The 15,293-nt window shown below is 43.1% G+C and overlaps 1 protein-coding gene across 4 annotated transcripts in view; it reads left to right on the top strand.

The window, feature by feature from the left end:
* LOC135516146 (phosphatidylinositol 3-kinase regulatory subunit beta-like) overlaps positions 1-15,293 on the top strand; it is a 57,178-nt gene extending 41,885 nt beyond the window's left edge. For 3 of the 4 annotated variants that reach the window (XM_064940219.1, XM_064940229.1, XM_064940237.1), the window contains exons 4-16: positions 1,653-1,730; positions 2,089-2,220; positions 2,587-2,794; positions 3,518-3,603; positions 3,926-4,025; positions 6,129-6,227; positions 6,519-6,699; positions 7,074-7,199; positions 7,643-7,785; positions 7,992-8,168; positions 8,418-8,489; positions 11,829-12,002; positions 12,388-15,293. In XM_064940219.1, the coding sequence (XP_064796291.1) occupies positions 1,653-1,730; positions 2,089-2,220; positions 2,587-2,794; positions 3,518-3,603; positions 3,926-4,025; positions 6,129-6,227; positions 6,519-6,699; positions 7,074-7,199; positions 7,643-7,785; positions 7,992-8,168; positions 8,418-8,489; positions 11,829-12,002; positions 12,388-12,589 (1,778 nt within the window). In that variant the 3' untranslated portion in view covers positions 12,590-15,293. Of the gene's footprint in view, positions 1-1,652; positions 1,731-2,088; positions 2,221-2,586; positions 2,795-2,820; positions 3,604-3,925; positions 4,026-6,128; positions 6,228-6,518; positions 6,700-7,073; positions 7,200-7,642; positions 7,786-7,991; positions 8,169-8,417; positions 8,490-11,828; positions 12,003-12,387 lie in introns of those variants that run through there. The other variant, XM_064940246.1, reaches the window with a different exon arrangement.

Raw genomic sequence — 15,293 nt, 5'->3', positions numbered from 1 at the left:
TCTCTTTCACACATTCAACACACACACACACACACTTCCTCCCACTCTAACCAATTTCATAACATTGTGTGAAATATACATATTTTAGACATACGTGTCAATTTCACGGTTCGGGCCATAGTGTAAATGACACATTTTCATTTACATCATACATTCAACGATTCCACTCTTTCGAGAACACATTCAGCCCTACATTGGTCAAAAGTAGTGCACTATATAAGGAAAGGGGTGCCTTGTGGTATGAAGACTGAAATACTTCCTCTAACATTTTCTTCCATACAGGTTGCACAGATTGGTCTCTTCCTCTATCCTGCATCATAGCTTCCCCTGAGTGTATTCATAATCACATCCCTAGTAGGGATGGGCATGAGTAATGAAGTCCTCGAACTGATGTCAAAACTCAATCTTTACCAGAGATTTAAATGAAAAATAAAAATCTAATATTGTAAAATTATTTGGTTGAAATGTTGTCTTTAAGAAGAAGTTAATTTGCTTTGACTCTGGTGTTCCATTTGTACATGTGCATTTGCGGGCTCCTTAAATTCTCTTTCGTGTCTCACTCAATTGCGTTCTGACGGCTCCTTCCACACACTCATGCTGAGTTTTCGACTACAGAAATAAATGCCTATAAAAACGTATCTTACTGATAGGATACACACGCCATATTCCTTACCAAATAACGACAGTTTTTAAACAAATTCTAAATGGACTGGTTGACTAAAGTAGGGAAATATGTGTTCCAACAATGACTTGCAGTTTTGGAATAATTGTCATTTTCCTACTTTGCTGTTGACACGAGTTACCCCAGCCACAAAGTCAAAATTGGCTATATCGTAAAAATTCATGAAAACCAACATTTGCATTTTGGTCTAAATTGAAGGTAGGGGCTAGGCATAAGGTCACCAGTGTGGTTAAGGTTAACGGTTAGGTTTAAAACCAGATTTTAAGAAATTGTAGAAACAGTCCAGGGTTTATGATTTTGTAGCTGTGGTAACTAACGTTAGTGACGACAGTACTTTGCGAGCTGCTAGTGACATTTTGAATTGGTACGACTCGGCTATTACCCCGGTAAAAACAGACTGGTTCCACACTGAAAATAGGCAACAATATTAGTTTGAAGACAGAGCGTGTTATAATCCGAATCCTGGCCATAGTTCATCCCCATACAGTGTTAAATGTAGAATAATTCCAAGGAACAGGCATAATAAACTCAATCGAACGTCTGTATATTCGTAAAGAAGACCGATTTTGTGTTTTTTGACCCTGAAAAATGTATTTCAACTGCCAAATTGAGCCATGCTTTAAATGGACACTCGTTGAGAATAACTTCCAGACACGAGATGCGAATCCCACTTTACTGTTTTTATTTTATTTGACATGTTTGTTTTTTTACTATAAAATAGGTGTCTTGATTGTAATAAGCCTCTGTAAATGGCAGCTACATTATCATAATTAGGTACTGTTGGCATATAGATAAATGCACACACTCAACTGTCAAAAAAGTTTAAATGCCAAGCCCTAATCCCTAGTGTCTTTACATTTTAATGTGACCATCTGTCTGCGTCTGTCATGCCAAGTCAGGCAGTCATGCATACTATAGAGGGGCTATTTTTTTAGAAGGCTGATGAGCTATTGTTTCAATTCGTCTGCAGGTCTGGACTGCAAGACACTGTACAGGACACCTGTGGCATCCTTCAACTCGGAAAGCCCAACACAGAGCTGGAGTGGTGGTGAGTTACTCCTGTCACGCTCCAGCTGTATTTGTTCTGTTAGAATTAGTATAGTAATGCTCGAAGTGAATTGACGTGTTTTGAATGTTTTGAATACCCCCCTCGTATTTATCTTAGACTTCCACTGTAGTAGAAGGCCATTTTATATCCAATTTGGGCTAACACTTACTTTGTGCAACCTCTAAATAATACATGTATACCTTTTCTCAAACCCATAGTGCATGATAAGACTTGCTTCACTATTAGCATATAGATGTAGGTATATCATGCACGTAATGCATTCAAAATGCTTCCAATGCTTTTTCCGTGTGGCTGAATGAAATGCAGCTGGCTGGACCCACTGTCTCTCTCCCCCCAGAGGTGGAGTCGGGTAGTGACGTGGGCGCCTTGTCGGAGTGTGTGGTCCGCTACCTGAGGGAGCTGCCGTCCCCCGTCATCCCCCCTGGTGTTTACCCAGACCTGCAGGCTGCGCTGCAGCACGGCGCCGCGGGTACATGCCACATTTCACTGACCCCTGCTTGTGCGCAACTGCCCCCCCCCCCCACACACACCAACCCATCCCTATCCCAGACGATACAGACCTAGGCTATAGAAAGTCACAGAATCACATGAAGCTGATTGTGTGGCGTGACAATCGCGTACCCCCCTCCTGCCTGTGAGAATAAGCCAGCAGTGGAGTGCTGGGGATGAGCTAGTCACAGGCATCCCAAAAATATTTATTTTAACTTATAAAGCTACCCTGGTCCCTGGGGATGCCAGGGACTTTGTGTGCTGAGAGCGAGTTCCTTGTTATGTGTTCACACTTGCTTGTGTGAGTAAGGGGCTGTGGTAAGATGTGGTCTGCCTCCTCTCACAGACTTGGCAGCAAGCAGCAGCGGAGGCAGGGAGCTGAGCCTGGTCCTGGAGAGGGCCACTAGTGTGCCCCTGCACCATCGCCTCACTCTGCAGTACCTACTCACACACTTGGGCAAGGTGGGCCAGGGCTCCCAGCTCAACGGCCTGGACCCTCACACCCTGGGCCTGGTCTTTGGGCCACTGCTGATCCGGCCCAGCTCTGCTACTGGGTGAGTAGGAGAATACATGATCTAACATTCACACCCCTGAGTCAATATTTGTAGAATTACCTTTGGGCAGCAATTTGGAATTTCCAACACATTATGGTTTCTTATTAAAAAAAACAAGAAGTCAGTCTTTGTTGGTTGTTGTTGTTACAATGTTCTAACGCCACATTCACACCACCCAGACAGATGCCAACAAACAACAGAGTTGGGTCAGTGTATGCCGCTCGTCTGTGTTGGTTGCCATTTTGTTTGGTAATATTTTGTCCAATTCGGCATGTTCAATCAGCATTTGGTGTCAGGAATGGGAGTATTGTGTGAGCAGTGCGCAAGCATCATAATGGATTAAATTCATACTGTATAAACTGTTGCTTTTCACTAGTTCTCAAATTGCTTTACATTGGAGTAACTAAACTCAAACCCCACCCTTGTGATGCACAGCAGCCATTTTGTGTCAGATTGCGTAGGTACCACACAGCTAAGTGAATATCCTCTTGAGATGGACAAGTGAGGGCTCCAATGGCACTGGTTTAGTGGAAGAACATGTGATTGTTAGTGCTCTCTCCCTTGTGTGACTCAAGAGGAAATCCCTAACGCTACAAGCAGTTATTACAGACTGCAGCTGAGTACTTTTCCCCTGCCTCCTCAGCACCATGTGTTTGAATGACCTGCCGCTGACTGAACATCTTATGACTATGAGTCTTACTCCCTGCTGTTGTTGATTGACAGGTGGGAGGTGGGGGAGGAGTTCCCTGCACTAGCACTGGAGAGGCTGCTGATGGAGAGGGCCATGGGACAGGAAGTCCCGCCCCCTGGTATGGATGGGTAGATACAGTGCTCTAAATTTGGAGGGCTCAGTAGAAATGAATATAGAACCTGGACTGGATGGAAATAGTTTTTTTTTAATGGTTTGCACAGAATAATGGATTGTACTATTTACTGTGCATAACTTAGTGCTGATTTGTACAGACCAATAAGCACACACAAAACATCCCCAACTAAAGATGATTTGGCTTGTGTGTCAGGATCTGTATGTGTAAATGAGACTTTTTCTACTGAAAATCTCTTGTGATGTTTGCTTGTCCAAAACATTCTAATCTAATGGGGTTTTCGGTTGTATCCGTGTGTTTTGTATAGCTCTACCAGTCAAGCCAATGAAGGCCAAAACCACGACTCCAGCCATGACTGAGACTCACATACTGAGTGATTCCGAGTGGTACTGGGGGGAAATCTCCAGGTAAAGAGCCACTCGTGTATCAATAACATTTCTAAATCCTCAATTAAGTAATTTGCCACATCAACAAAATAGTTTTGGCCCCCAATTTTTCTGAGGGGAAAAAATAAATAAAAAATTGGTTCAACTGTGTTAAAACACCAGCAAATCAGCTCCAAGTGATTTTAATAAGAGATTGCCTTTTGAAATTATTCAAACCCCTTGACTTTTTCCATGTTTTGTTAGGTTACAGCCTTCTAAAATAGTTGTTTTCCTCAACAATCTACACACAATACCCCATAATGACAAAGCAAAAACAGGTTTTTAGAAATGCTTGCAAAGGTATTAAAAAGAAAACAGAAATACCTTAGTTACATAAGTATTCAGACCATATGCTATGAGATCCGAAAAGGAGCTCGGGTGCATCCGGTTTCCAAATGTATTTAATATTAAAGCTGAACTATTTACATAATTATTCAGACCCTTTACTCCGTACTTTGTTGAAGCATCTTTGGCAGCGATTACAGCCTAGAGTCTTCTTGGGTATGACGCTACAAGTTTGACACACCTGTATTTGGGGAGTTTCACCCAATCTTGGTTTCATCAGACCAGAGAATCTTGTTTCTCATTTTCTGAGTTTTTCGGTGCCTTTTGGCAAACTGCAAGCTGGCTGTCATTTGTCTTTTACTGAGGAGTGGCTTCTGTCTGGCCACTCTACCATAAAGGCCTGATTGGTGGAGTGTTGCATAGATGGAAGAAACTTCCAGAAGGACAACCATCTGAACAGAGGAACTCTAGAGCTTTGTCAGAGTGACCATCGGGTTCTTGGTCACCTCCCTGACCAAGGCCCTTCTCCTCCGATTGCGCAGTTTGGCCGGCCAGCTCTAGGAAGGTTCTTGGTGGTTCCAAACTTCTTCCATTTAAGAATGATGGAGGCCACTGTGTTCTTGGGGACCTTCCATGCTGCGGAAATGTTTTAGTACCCTTCCCCCAATCTGTGCCTCGACACAATCCGATCTTGGAGCTCTACGGACAATTCCTTCGACCTCATGGCTTGGTTTTTGCTCTGGCATGCACTGTCAACTGTGGGACCTTATATAGACAGGTGTGTGCCTTTCCTAATTATGTCCAATCAATTGAATTTACCACAGGTGGACTCCAACTTGTAGAAATATCTCAAGGATAATCAAAAGAAACAGGATGTACCTGAGCTCAATTTTGAGTCTCCTAGCAAAGAGTCTGAATGCTTATGTATGAATGTTTTTGTTTTTTTAATTATACATTTGTAACAGTTTCTATTAACCTGTTTTTGCTTTGTCATTATGGGTATTGTGTGTATATTATTGCTGAATGGTTTCTAGTTAATATATTTTAAAATTAGGCTGTGACGTAACAAAATGTGGAAAAAGTCAAAGGGTCTGAATACTTTCCGAAGGCCCTGTATGTGATTATATACAAATGTAAGCAAGGTTTGAAGTGGTTATGTTTTAATCAAATATTATATCTATTTGGGTTTCTTGCGGTCAATTTTGCAATCTATTATTTGGAATTATGTTCCGGACACCTGACTATCCGCTCAAGACAAAATCGTCCCGTGACTGAATGTAGTTGATGATCCCTGGCCTATAGTATTTATTTATCCAGTATCCACATTTTTGCGTGGATTAAAACTGGATTATAGTAAAAAACAATTTGTAGATTATGGTATACGATAATCAGCTCTCATGAAACAGCCTATTGTCGTCATGTGCTAGTCATTAAGTTGTATTGTGTGTTAAAGTAAAAAATCTTGTGTAATTTGGTCAGCTGCGTGATTAACTGCTTTGTTCATTCGTGTTAGAAATTGAGTCCCGGCAAAAGTTTCCACCCTCTCAAAAGGAAACTCTCAGCCAGAGTCGAAACAACAGTTTTAAGCACCTCCTTCGCCAAATCCTAATATGTCCAAATAACCAGTGACGAAAACCCCAAAATCGGAGCTTCTGCTGCTAGTTGTCTCACGCATTCCATTTAGTCCCGGAAGATTCTTTGGTCTACGAGTAGAATCTGCCCACGGGAGATTATATTGTGAAGGATGTGGTGCTTTAATCAATTCACAATCCCCTTCAACTGTGCCATTGTTGTTTCCAGGGAGGAGGTGAACGAGAAGATGAGAGACACCCCTGACGGGACATTCATGGTCCGCGACGCCTCCAGCAAACTGGAAGGAGAGTACACACTGACCCTCAGGTGAGAGGCTACTCCTAGTATCAAGTAATATAGTATATGTCTTATGTAAAGAGTGGAGGACAGTCAACATTACACATTTACTAAACGTTTGTAAATTAGTGATTTTTGATCTCCTTTAGAATGTGGAATGTAAGTTTGCTATTGCGATTCTTGGGTTCACGTTTGGAAAAAGAGCAAATGGTTCAAAAGGATCTACAGAATGAACCTTAATGAAAGCAACGTCACATTCACCGAGATTTCAAATGTATTTCTCGCCATTGACATTGATGTCTCACCGTTTCTCCACCACAGGAAAGGAGGCAACAACAAGCTGATAAAGATCTGCCACCGGGGCGGTCGCTATGGCTTCTCCGAGCCGCTCACCTTCACCACGGTGGTGGAGCTCATCAACCACTACCGCCACGATTCCCTGGCCCAGTACAATGCTAAGCTAGACACCCGACTCCTCTACCCCGTCTCCAAATACCAACAGGTACCTACTTTACACTACATGTACATTGACAACGACAGACAACTTTACTGTGCATCGAAATTGAACTTTGTCCTATTGCTGGCCTGCCTTTCTAACCTTAGGATTACCACTACCGCCACAATCTTCTGTAGTCTATGCCAGGACCACAGATGCATATTTCAGCCAACTCTTGAAATGTATACATTCAGATTTTTTTTCTTTCTCTCCACTCCTCGAATTCCAAAACATTGCCGGTTAGAGTGCAAGTTAGAATGACATTTTCACGGAACTGTTTGATTCCTGCTCAATTTGTATTGCAGCATCATTGTCCTTCCGCTTGATTGGCTGCTTTGTGAATATTGTCACTGACAGTTGTATAACGTTGCTTTCCTCAGGAGCAGCTGGTGAAAGAGGACAGCATTGAGGCGGTGGGCGAGCAGCTGAAGGTGTACCACGAGCAGTACCAGGAGAAGAGCCGGGAGTACGACGTGCTCTACGAGGAGTACACACGCACCTCACAGGTACTATACTGCATCCTGTACTGTAAAAGGCATACTGGGTCCATACTTCTGGAACACACCTCTGTCTCAGGCTCTGTCCCAATACTTTGAAATTAGATATTTTTCTTGTATCCTTCTTTTATCCTTGCTCTCTAAACAATGATCTGAGAGGACAGGTGAAAAGAAAATGGTGGAAATTCACATCCCTCCTAACTGCCATTGCCATGAGTGGAAAAGCGAAGAAGATAAGACTCCATTTCAAAGTCCTGTGTGGTTTAGTTGGTAGAGCATGGCGCTTGCAATGCCAAGGGATGTGGGTTCGATTCCCACTGGGACCACCCATACGTAAAATGTACGCACGCCTGACTGTAAGTGGTCGCAAAAGGAGAGGAAACAAATAGGAGGATTGGATTGATCCCATCATGCGCCATGCTGACTTGTGTTCCCCTGTGTGTCTCTGTCAGGAGCTCCAGATGAAGCGCACGGCTATCGAGGCCTTTGGCGAGACCATCAAGATCTTCGAGGAGCAGTGTGAGACCCAGGAGCGCTACAGCAAAGAGTCCATCGAGAAGTTCCTACGCGAAGGCAACGACAAGGAGATCCAGAAGTAAGCGTTTTGCCTGTCCATAGTGACATGGGTATTTCAACCACAACTTGTGTTAAACTAGTACCTCTGTATGTACGTAGGCTGTATTATAAGACAATTTAAAACATCAGTCAATTGTATTGTAAAGAACAGTCAAACCAGACCACTACCAATGAACCCCAGAGGTGATTTGTTATGGGCTCCCCCCCCCCCCCCTCTCACTTCAGGATCCAGAGCAACTCAGAGCGTCTGAAGTCTAGGGTGACGGAGATCCATGACAGCAAGAGAAAACTGGAGCAGGATCTGAAGCATCAGGCCACTGACAACCGAGAGATTGACAAGAGGATGAACAGCCTGAAGCCGGACCTCATTCAGCTAAGGAAGATCAGGGACCAGTACCTGGTGTAAGAAAACGCAATACTATAGAGACATTTTTTTGTTTACCATGAAACATTATGTTCGAGTGACGTGCACTCATCCCGACATCATCACAAAGCTCTGTAGCAGGATAGCTAACGTTGATGACCATGAAAACACGCAAGACTCATGGCTATAGCTATGTTCAACAAATTATATTATTTAAATATGCAATATATATATGTTGACTGAATTGAAGGGGGCTTGTGTGCAATTCTGTTTCTTTGGTCTTGCAGATGGTTGACACAGAAGGGGACGAGGCAGAAGAGTATAAATGAGTGGCTGGGCATAAAGAACGAGGCAGAAGAGTAAGTGACAAAGTTGCAACATTTGGCAAGTGTTTAGATTGCATGTTATAAAGCTATACCTGTTGGGTGAATTTGAAACTGTTGCCTTGTATTCTGTATTGACGTTATATTGTTCTTGTATTTTGTATGGACGTCATATTGATGTATTTTCGGGGGGGGGGTATTTTATTAGGATCGCCATTAGCTGTTGCGTCAGCAGCAGCTACTCTTCCTGGGGTCCACACGAAACATGACATAATACAGAACATTAATAGACAAGAACAGCTCAAGGGCAGAACTACATACATTTTTAAAAAGGCAAACGTAGCCTAAAAAATACATACATACACAAAATATCTAGGCCAAATAGGGGAGAAGGCGTTGTGCCGTGAGGTAGTGCTTTAGCTGTTTTTTGAAACCAGGTTTGCTGTTCATTTGATAAATTTGAGAGAACTCGGTCTCAAATGGTTGAGAGACAGCTATTGGGGAACTGGGGGGATCTTTTCAGGGTTCGGGTTCACGTTTTTTGGCCTGGTGGTAGATCGGTCAACATGCCCTTGAGCAGGTCATTGACCCTGGTTGCTACTGTGTGTCGCTCTGAATGGGAATCTGTTGGATGACTGGTATGATGTCGTTATTGAGCGGTTTCACGGCAAGTAAATCAAATCAAATTTATTTATATAGCCCTTACATCAGCTGATATCTCTAAGTGCTGTACAGTATCCCAGCCTAAAACCCCAAACAGCAATGCAGGTGTAGAAGCACGGTGGCTAGGAAAAACTCCCTAGAAAGGCCAAAACCTAGAGAGGAACCAGGCTATGTGGGATGGCCAGTCCTCTTCTGGCTGTGCCGGATGGAGATTATAACTGAACATGGCCAAGATGTTCAGATGTTCATAAATGACCAGCATGGTCAAATAATAATAATCAAAGTAGTTGTCGAGGGTGCAGCAAGTCAGCACCTCAGGAGTAAATGTCAGTTGGCTTTTCATAGCCGATCATTAAGAGTATCTCTACCGCTCCTGCTGTCTCTAGAGAGTTGAAAACAGCAGGTCTGGGACAGGTAGCACGTCCGGTGAACGGGTCAGGATTCCATAGCCGCAGACAGAACAGTTTAAACTGGAGCAGCAGCACGGCCAGGTGGACTGTGGACAGCAAGGAGTCATCATGCCAGGTAGTCCTGAGGCATGGTCCTAGGGCTCAGGTCCTCCGAGAGAGAAATAGAGGATTAGAAAGAGCATACTTAAATTCACACAGGACACCGAATAAGACAGGAGACGTACTCCAGATATAACAAACTGACCCTAGCCCCCCGACACATAAACTACTGCAGCATAAATACTGGAGGCTGAGACAGGAGGGGTCAGGAGACACTGTGGCCCCATCCGATGATGCCCCCGGACCCGGGCCAAACAGGAAGGATTTAACACCACCCACTTGCCAAAGCACAGCCCCCACACCACTAGAGGGGTATCTTCAACTACCAACTTATCATCCTGAGACAAGGCCGAGTATAGCCCACAAAGATCTCTGCCATGGCACAACCCAAGGGGGGGCGCCAACCCAGACAGGAAGATCACGTCAGTGACTCAACCCACTCAAGTGACGCACCCCTCCTAGGGACGGCATGAAAGAGCACCAGTAAGCCAGTGACTCTAACCCTATTACAGGGGCTGAGGCAGAGAATCCCAGTGGAGAGAGGGGAACCGGCCAGGCAGAGACAGGAAGGGCGGTTCGTTGCTTCAGTCTTTCCGTTCACCTTCACACTCCTGGGCCAGACTACACTCAATCATATGACCCACTGAAGAGATGAGTCTTCAGTAAAGACTTAAAGGTTGAGACCGAGTCTGCGTCTCTCACATGGGTAGGCAGACCATTTCATAAAAATTGAGCTCTATACGAGAAAGCCCTGCCTCCAGCTGTTTGCTTAGAAATTCTAGGAACAATTAGGAGGCCTGTGTCTTTTGACCGTAGCGTACGTGTAGGTATGTACGGCAGGACCAAATCAGAAAGATAAGTAGGATCAAGCCAATGTAATGCTTTGCAGGTTAGCAGTAAAACCTTAATCAGCCCTTGCCTTAACAGGAAGCCAGTGTAGGAAGGCTAGCACTGGAGTAATATGATCAAATTGTTTGGTTCTAGTCAGGATTCTAGCACTAACTGAAGTTTATTTAGTGCTTTATCCAGGTAGCCGGAAAGTAGAGCATTGCAGTAACATAGATGTAACAAAAGCATGGATTCATTTTTGTACTGAACGTTTCTGATTTTTGCAACGTTACATAGATGGGGAAAAAAAGCTGTCCTTGAAACAGTCTTGATATGTTCGTCAAAAGATTAGGATCCAGAGTAACGCCGAGGTCCTTCACAGTTTTATTTGAGACGACTGTACAACCATCAAGATGAATTGTCAGATTCAACAGAAGATCTCTTTGTTTCTTGGGACCTAAAACAAGCATCTCTGTTTTGTCCTAGTTTAAAAGTAGCAAGTTTGCAGCCATCCACTTCCTTATGTCTGAAACACAGGCTTCTAGCGAGGTGAAGCCCCAAAATTGCCCATGTTTGATTGAAATGTACAGCTGTGTGTCATCCGCATAGCAGTGAAAGTTAACATTTATGTTTTCAAATGACATCCCCAGAGGTAAAATATATAGTGGAAACAATAGTGGTTCTAAAACGTAACCTTGAGGAACTCCAAAATTTACATTTGATTTGTCAGAGGACAAACCATTCACAGAGACAAACTGATATCTTTCCGACAGATAAGATCTAAACCAGGCCAGAACTTGAACCGATCAGTTTTTTATATTTTCTGGGTCAATGTTTGACTTTTTCAAGAGAGGCTTTATTACTGCCACTTGTAGTGAGTTTGGTACTCATCCGGTGGATAGAGAGCCTTTTTATTATGTTCAAAATAGGAGGGCCAAGCACAGGAAGCAGCTCTTTCCTGTAGTTTAGTTGGAAAAGGATCCAGTATGCAAGGTTATTGTAAACAAGTATATTGTATGTTTTGAATATTCAAAGAATAAAAAAAATATTAAAACAGTGTGGTGTACTGCAGGGAAGCTCTCTAGACCCTCTACTATTTTCTATTTTTACCAATGACATGCCACTGTCATTAAACAAAGCATGTGTGTCCATATTCTTGTTGTAAAAAGAAATTTACACTGACAATTATGTCCTTGCAACCAATTTTGCCCACTGAGAATAACCAGGTTGCCTTTCCGTAAAAGCTGCAATGCCTTTAAACTCTGCACCAGCTACCCAAAAGTAATCCTAACACCTTTATAAACTATAAATTATAGACTTTTGTAAAACATGCAGTGAGGCGATGAGTCATTAACACCCTGTCTCCCTCCTACAGCTCATACTCGCTGGTGGAGGAGGATGAGGGCTCGCCCCACCACGACGAGTGCACATGGTACGTGGGCGACATCAAGCGCACCCAGGCAGAGGAGCTGCTTAGGGACAAGTGTGACGGCACCTTCCTCATCCGAGAGAGCCAGACGCAGAAGGGCTCCTACGCTTGCTCCGTGGTGTGAGTGTTTATTTCAGTGTGTTACATGTCAGTCAAAAGCGCTAAGATTATTCTGATGAGCTGAACTGTTTTAAAACGGGCAAAAAAAATGTATGCGGTTTTACTTCCCACCTGTTGTTGGCCTCCCCCCCCCCAAATGACCATTGTACACTGTGCCATTTAATAAAGAGGATTCCAAAGGGGGGAGACCAATATAGCTTCTGGGGAGGTCAAAGCTGTGTGCTGGAAAACCTTGGCAGTGTTGGGGCTTCAGACCAGCCCTAACATCTCACTTAAAATGTAGTTTTTAGTGTTTAATTACAAATGAAATGTCTATTAGTGAAAACATTTTTACATTTAGTTTGTTTCTGTAAAACATTAAATGAGGTTGCGCTGTCTCCTCCAGTGTGGACGGCGACGCCAAACACTGTGTCATCTACAAGACGGATAAAGGCTACGGCTTTGCTGAACCTTACAACCTCTACGGCTCCCTGAAGGACCTGGTGCTCCACTACAAGCAAGAGTCCCTGGTCCAACACAACGACCAGCTGAATGTAACCCTGGCCTACCCAGTCCTCACCCAGACCCTGCAGCAGCACCCTAGATGAAGGGCAGTGTGACACAACGACCCCCAACGGTGACCAGCACTTCCAAAGCATGGGGGTGGGGGGGAGCACACTCATTACGTACCACAGTACCAGCCGCAGTAAACATGAGACGACAAACCCTGTTTGTAGACTGAAAACAACATAAGCACACCGTTATGATGGAAGCTTTCAGACCATAGTTAGAAGAGCAAGAAGGAGAGAGAGTCGGGGAACTGGAGGTTAAAGATACTGGATGGAGCTCAGTTTTTTTTTTTTTTGCCTTGGCACCCACTTACCCTTCTAGGCAAAGGCCTGAGCTATCATCCCCAGTAAGGACTTGGCTAACCTGGCTGCTCACCACACTGCACTTCACAACAAAGAGATCTAAGAGACGGAGGAGGGCAATCCAGCGTTCAGATACATGGTTCTGGAAAGGCTGGGTGAAGTGGCTAGACAAACCAGTTACTTTCTATTAAAAGCTTGCTTAAGTACCATAGAAAGAGCCTTGATTGACCACAAGCCTGTGTTGGGAAAGAGGGGAACTATGTAGGGTGGGATGCTGGGGTAGGGAGAGGAGGGCATGACAGAAAGCTTTAGAAAAATATATTTTTAAAAGTTCAATTTACTCTTCTCCTCCAGTTTGTTGTGAGATCAACATTCTTTATAAAAATAGACATGGTATATTTGTTGTATTGTGAATAGATAGATATTCACAATAGATCATATATATATATATATGAATGCAGTTTCTAAAGGGATTCAGGTTTCCGTTTCCATTTAATCATGGATAGTGGAGAAATCCCTGCAAGCTCGTTTCTTATTTCAAATGCTCTCAAGTGCTTTCTTTTATACTGTAGCCTATAGCCATGATGGACTAAGGTATTACTGTTAGTATTCTTGAGATGTTCTCATTTCTATGCTAATACACTCGCAGATCAACGACCTATCAGATCTTAACTCTCAGTAGTGAATGGCTTAGTCTCTAGGAAGCCTATGCAGTGTACTTTTCACAAGCGCTTGCTTTTATGTCGCAGCGTCACTACTACTCACGGTACATCCTCTTTTGAGCTTGACTGTTGTTTTTATTTGACACGAGCTTGATTCACAGAGCTGTAGAACGTTGTTGTACAAAATGGGAAAAAAAATGGTAGTTTATATGATCCATATATCTACCGACAGTAACAGGCAGTGTGACTGTCAAACAGAAAGTAATGAATGGTTTTCTTTTCAAACTGTGTGTCGTCGCCCCCTCCCCCCCGCCCCGCAGAAATAAACTGCTGGAGGATGCATGGTATCCAGCTAAACGTGATCCCAAATGAAGGATGTCTTGTCATGTAGCAAAAAAAAGATTGGATCCTTTTTGACAGTAAGCATGACCACGGAGGTCCGGGGAATTTTCCACAAGTACCATATGCATGAAAATCCTTCTTTTGTTTAGTACCTAGACAACTTGCTCTAGTACTTGTGCTGTTTTAAGTGCATACGTCTTGTGTACTAGACCTGTATAATGCACAAACAATAGTAAGTGAATAAGAATACATATAGATATACAGACACACTGTCGAGGTGAATTCCCTCCGGGTACTGAGCAGTACATTTTTCGTGCGGCTTAAAGGACTTCCTCTTGCCGACTCTTTCTATCCCTTTTGCGTAGCTCAGACTTTGTTCACGTGAAGACACTTCAGACAAATTTCTACCGTTGATTCGTTACTAAAAGTCTCATGTAATGAAACCGAGGATTTTAAACGTGGTGGCGCTTCTTAGATTTCTTGAGAAAGAGGAAACTTCCCAGAGAAAAGGAGTTTTGTTCTTTTTTTGTAGAATGTGCATAAAAATATGTCTCACGGTGGGCGCTCCTTTTGGGTCATTTTAAACATGATCATTTGCTCAGCAGATGTATTTTTCCCGTGTTGGTTGTACAGTTTAAGTACGATACATGGATACTGCAACTGAATAGTCATGCTATTGGATTGGTTAACTAGTTGGAGGAAGTTGGGAGTAATTTGTTTTGGGTAATTGTCACATTTTAATTGGAAGTTGCATATTGGTGAGAGCATTTTGTGTTGAAAATGTATTTTTGGTACAAATATTAGAAGAAAAATAATTATCTAAAGGAAAAATAGCTTGGTACTGTATAGTAGTGTTTTGCACAGTTCTTGGCCAGAAGAATAGCCTAGAATTAAACTCGAAGTGACAGTAGCGAGAGGCCTATAAAAGAGTGATTCACAAAGTTAAGAAGTGCCTTAGCACTTCTCTTGTCGTCATTGTTGGAGGAGCTTCTCTCCTATAGACCGTGCTACCGCATACTGTATGCTTTGTTTAAAAAGCATTTGCCAATTATCTAATGTCAAACCCCTTAAAGAGAACTGGCAAATGCGCGTAGTTGTAGTCTTTCCTGTCGTGTGCGAGGTCAGACTTATGGAGATTGTGTTAGTTTAGTTATGCTTCTCTTTTGTTACATCATTTTTAATAAGTATTTTTGTGACGGGCTACAGCTTGGTGCTCTTCAGTGAGCGAGGCAGTTTCCTTTGGGGTTTTGTTGTATAGTTTATTGAATCACACCTAGAGTGGATAGAAATGTGAATACACAATCGTAGCCCAACACGTAGCGTTTGTCCTTTTTAATAAGCCGAGTCTAATTCAATAAGCTCTTAGGTGAATGCATGCAGTACTTCTCACAGTGTTTTCATGTCAATTCCCTGTGAATTAATATCCTGTTTACCCA

This window comes from Oncorhynchus masou, chromosome 3 (assembly GCF_036934945.1).
Source record: "Oncorhynchus masou masou isolate Uvic2021 chromosome 3, UVic_Omas_1.1, whole genome shotgun sequence".
NCBI lineage: Eukaryota > Metazoa > Chordata > Actinopteri > Salmoniformes > Salmonidae > Oncorhynchus > Oncorhynchus masou.
Note: the sequence above shows the minus strand (reverse complement) of the source record. Positions and strands in the feature narration are given on the sequence as shown.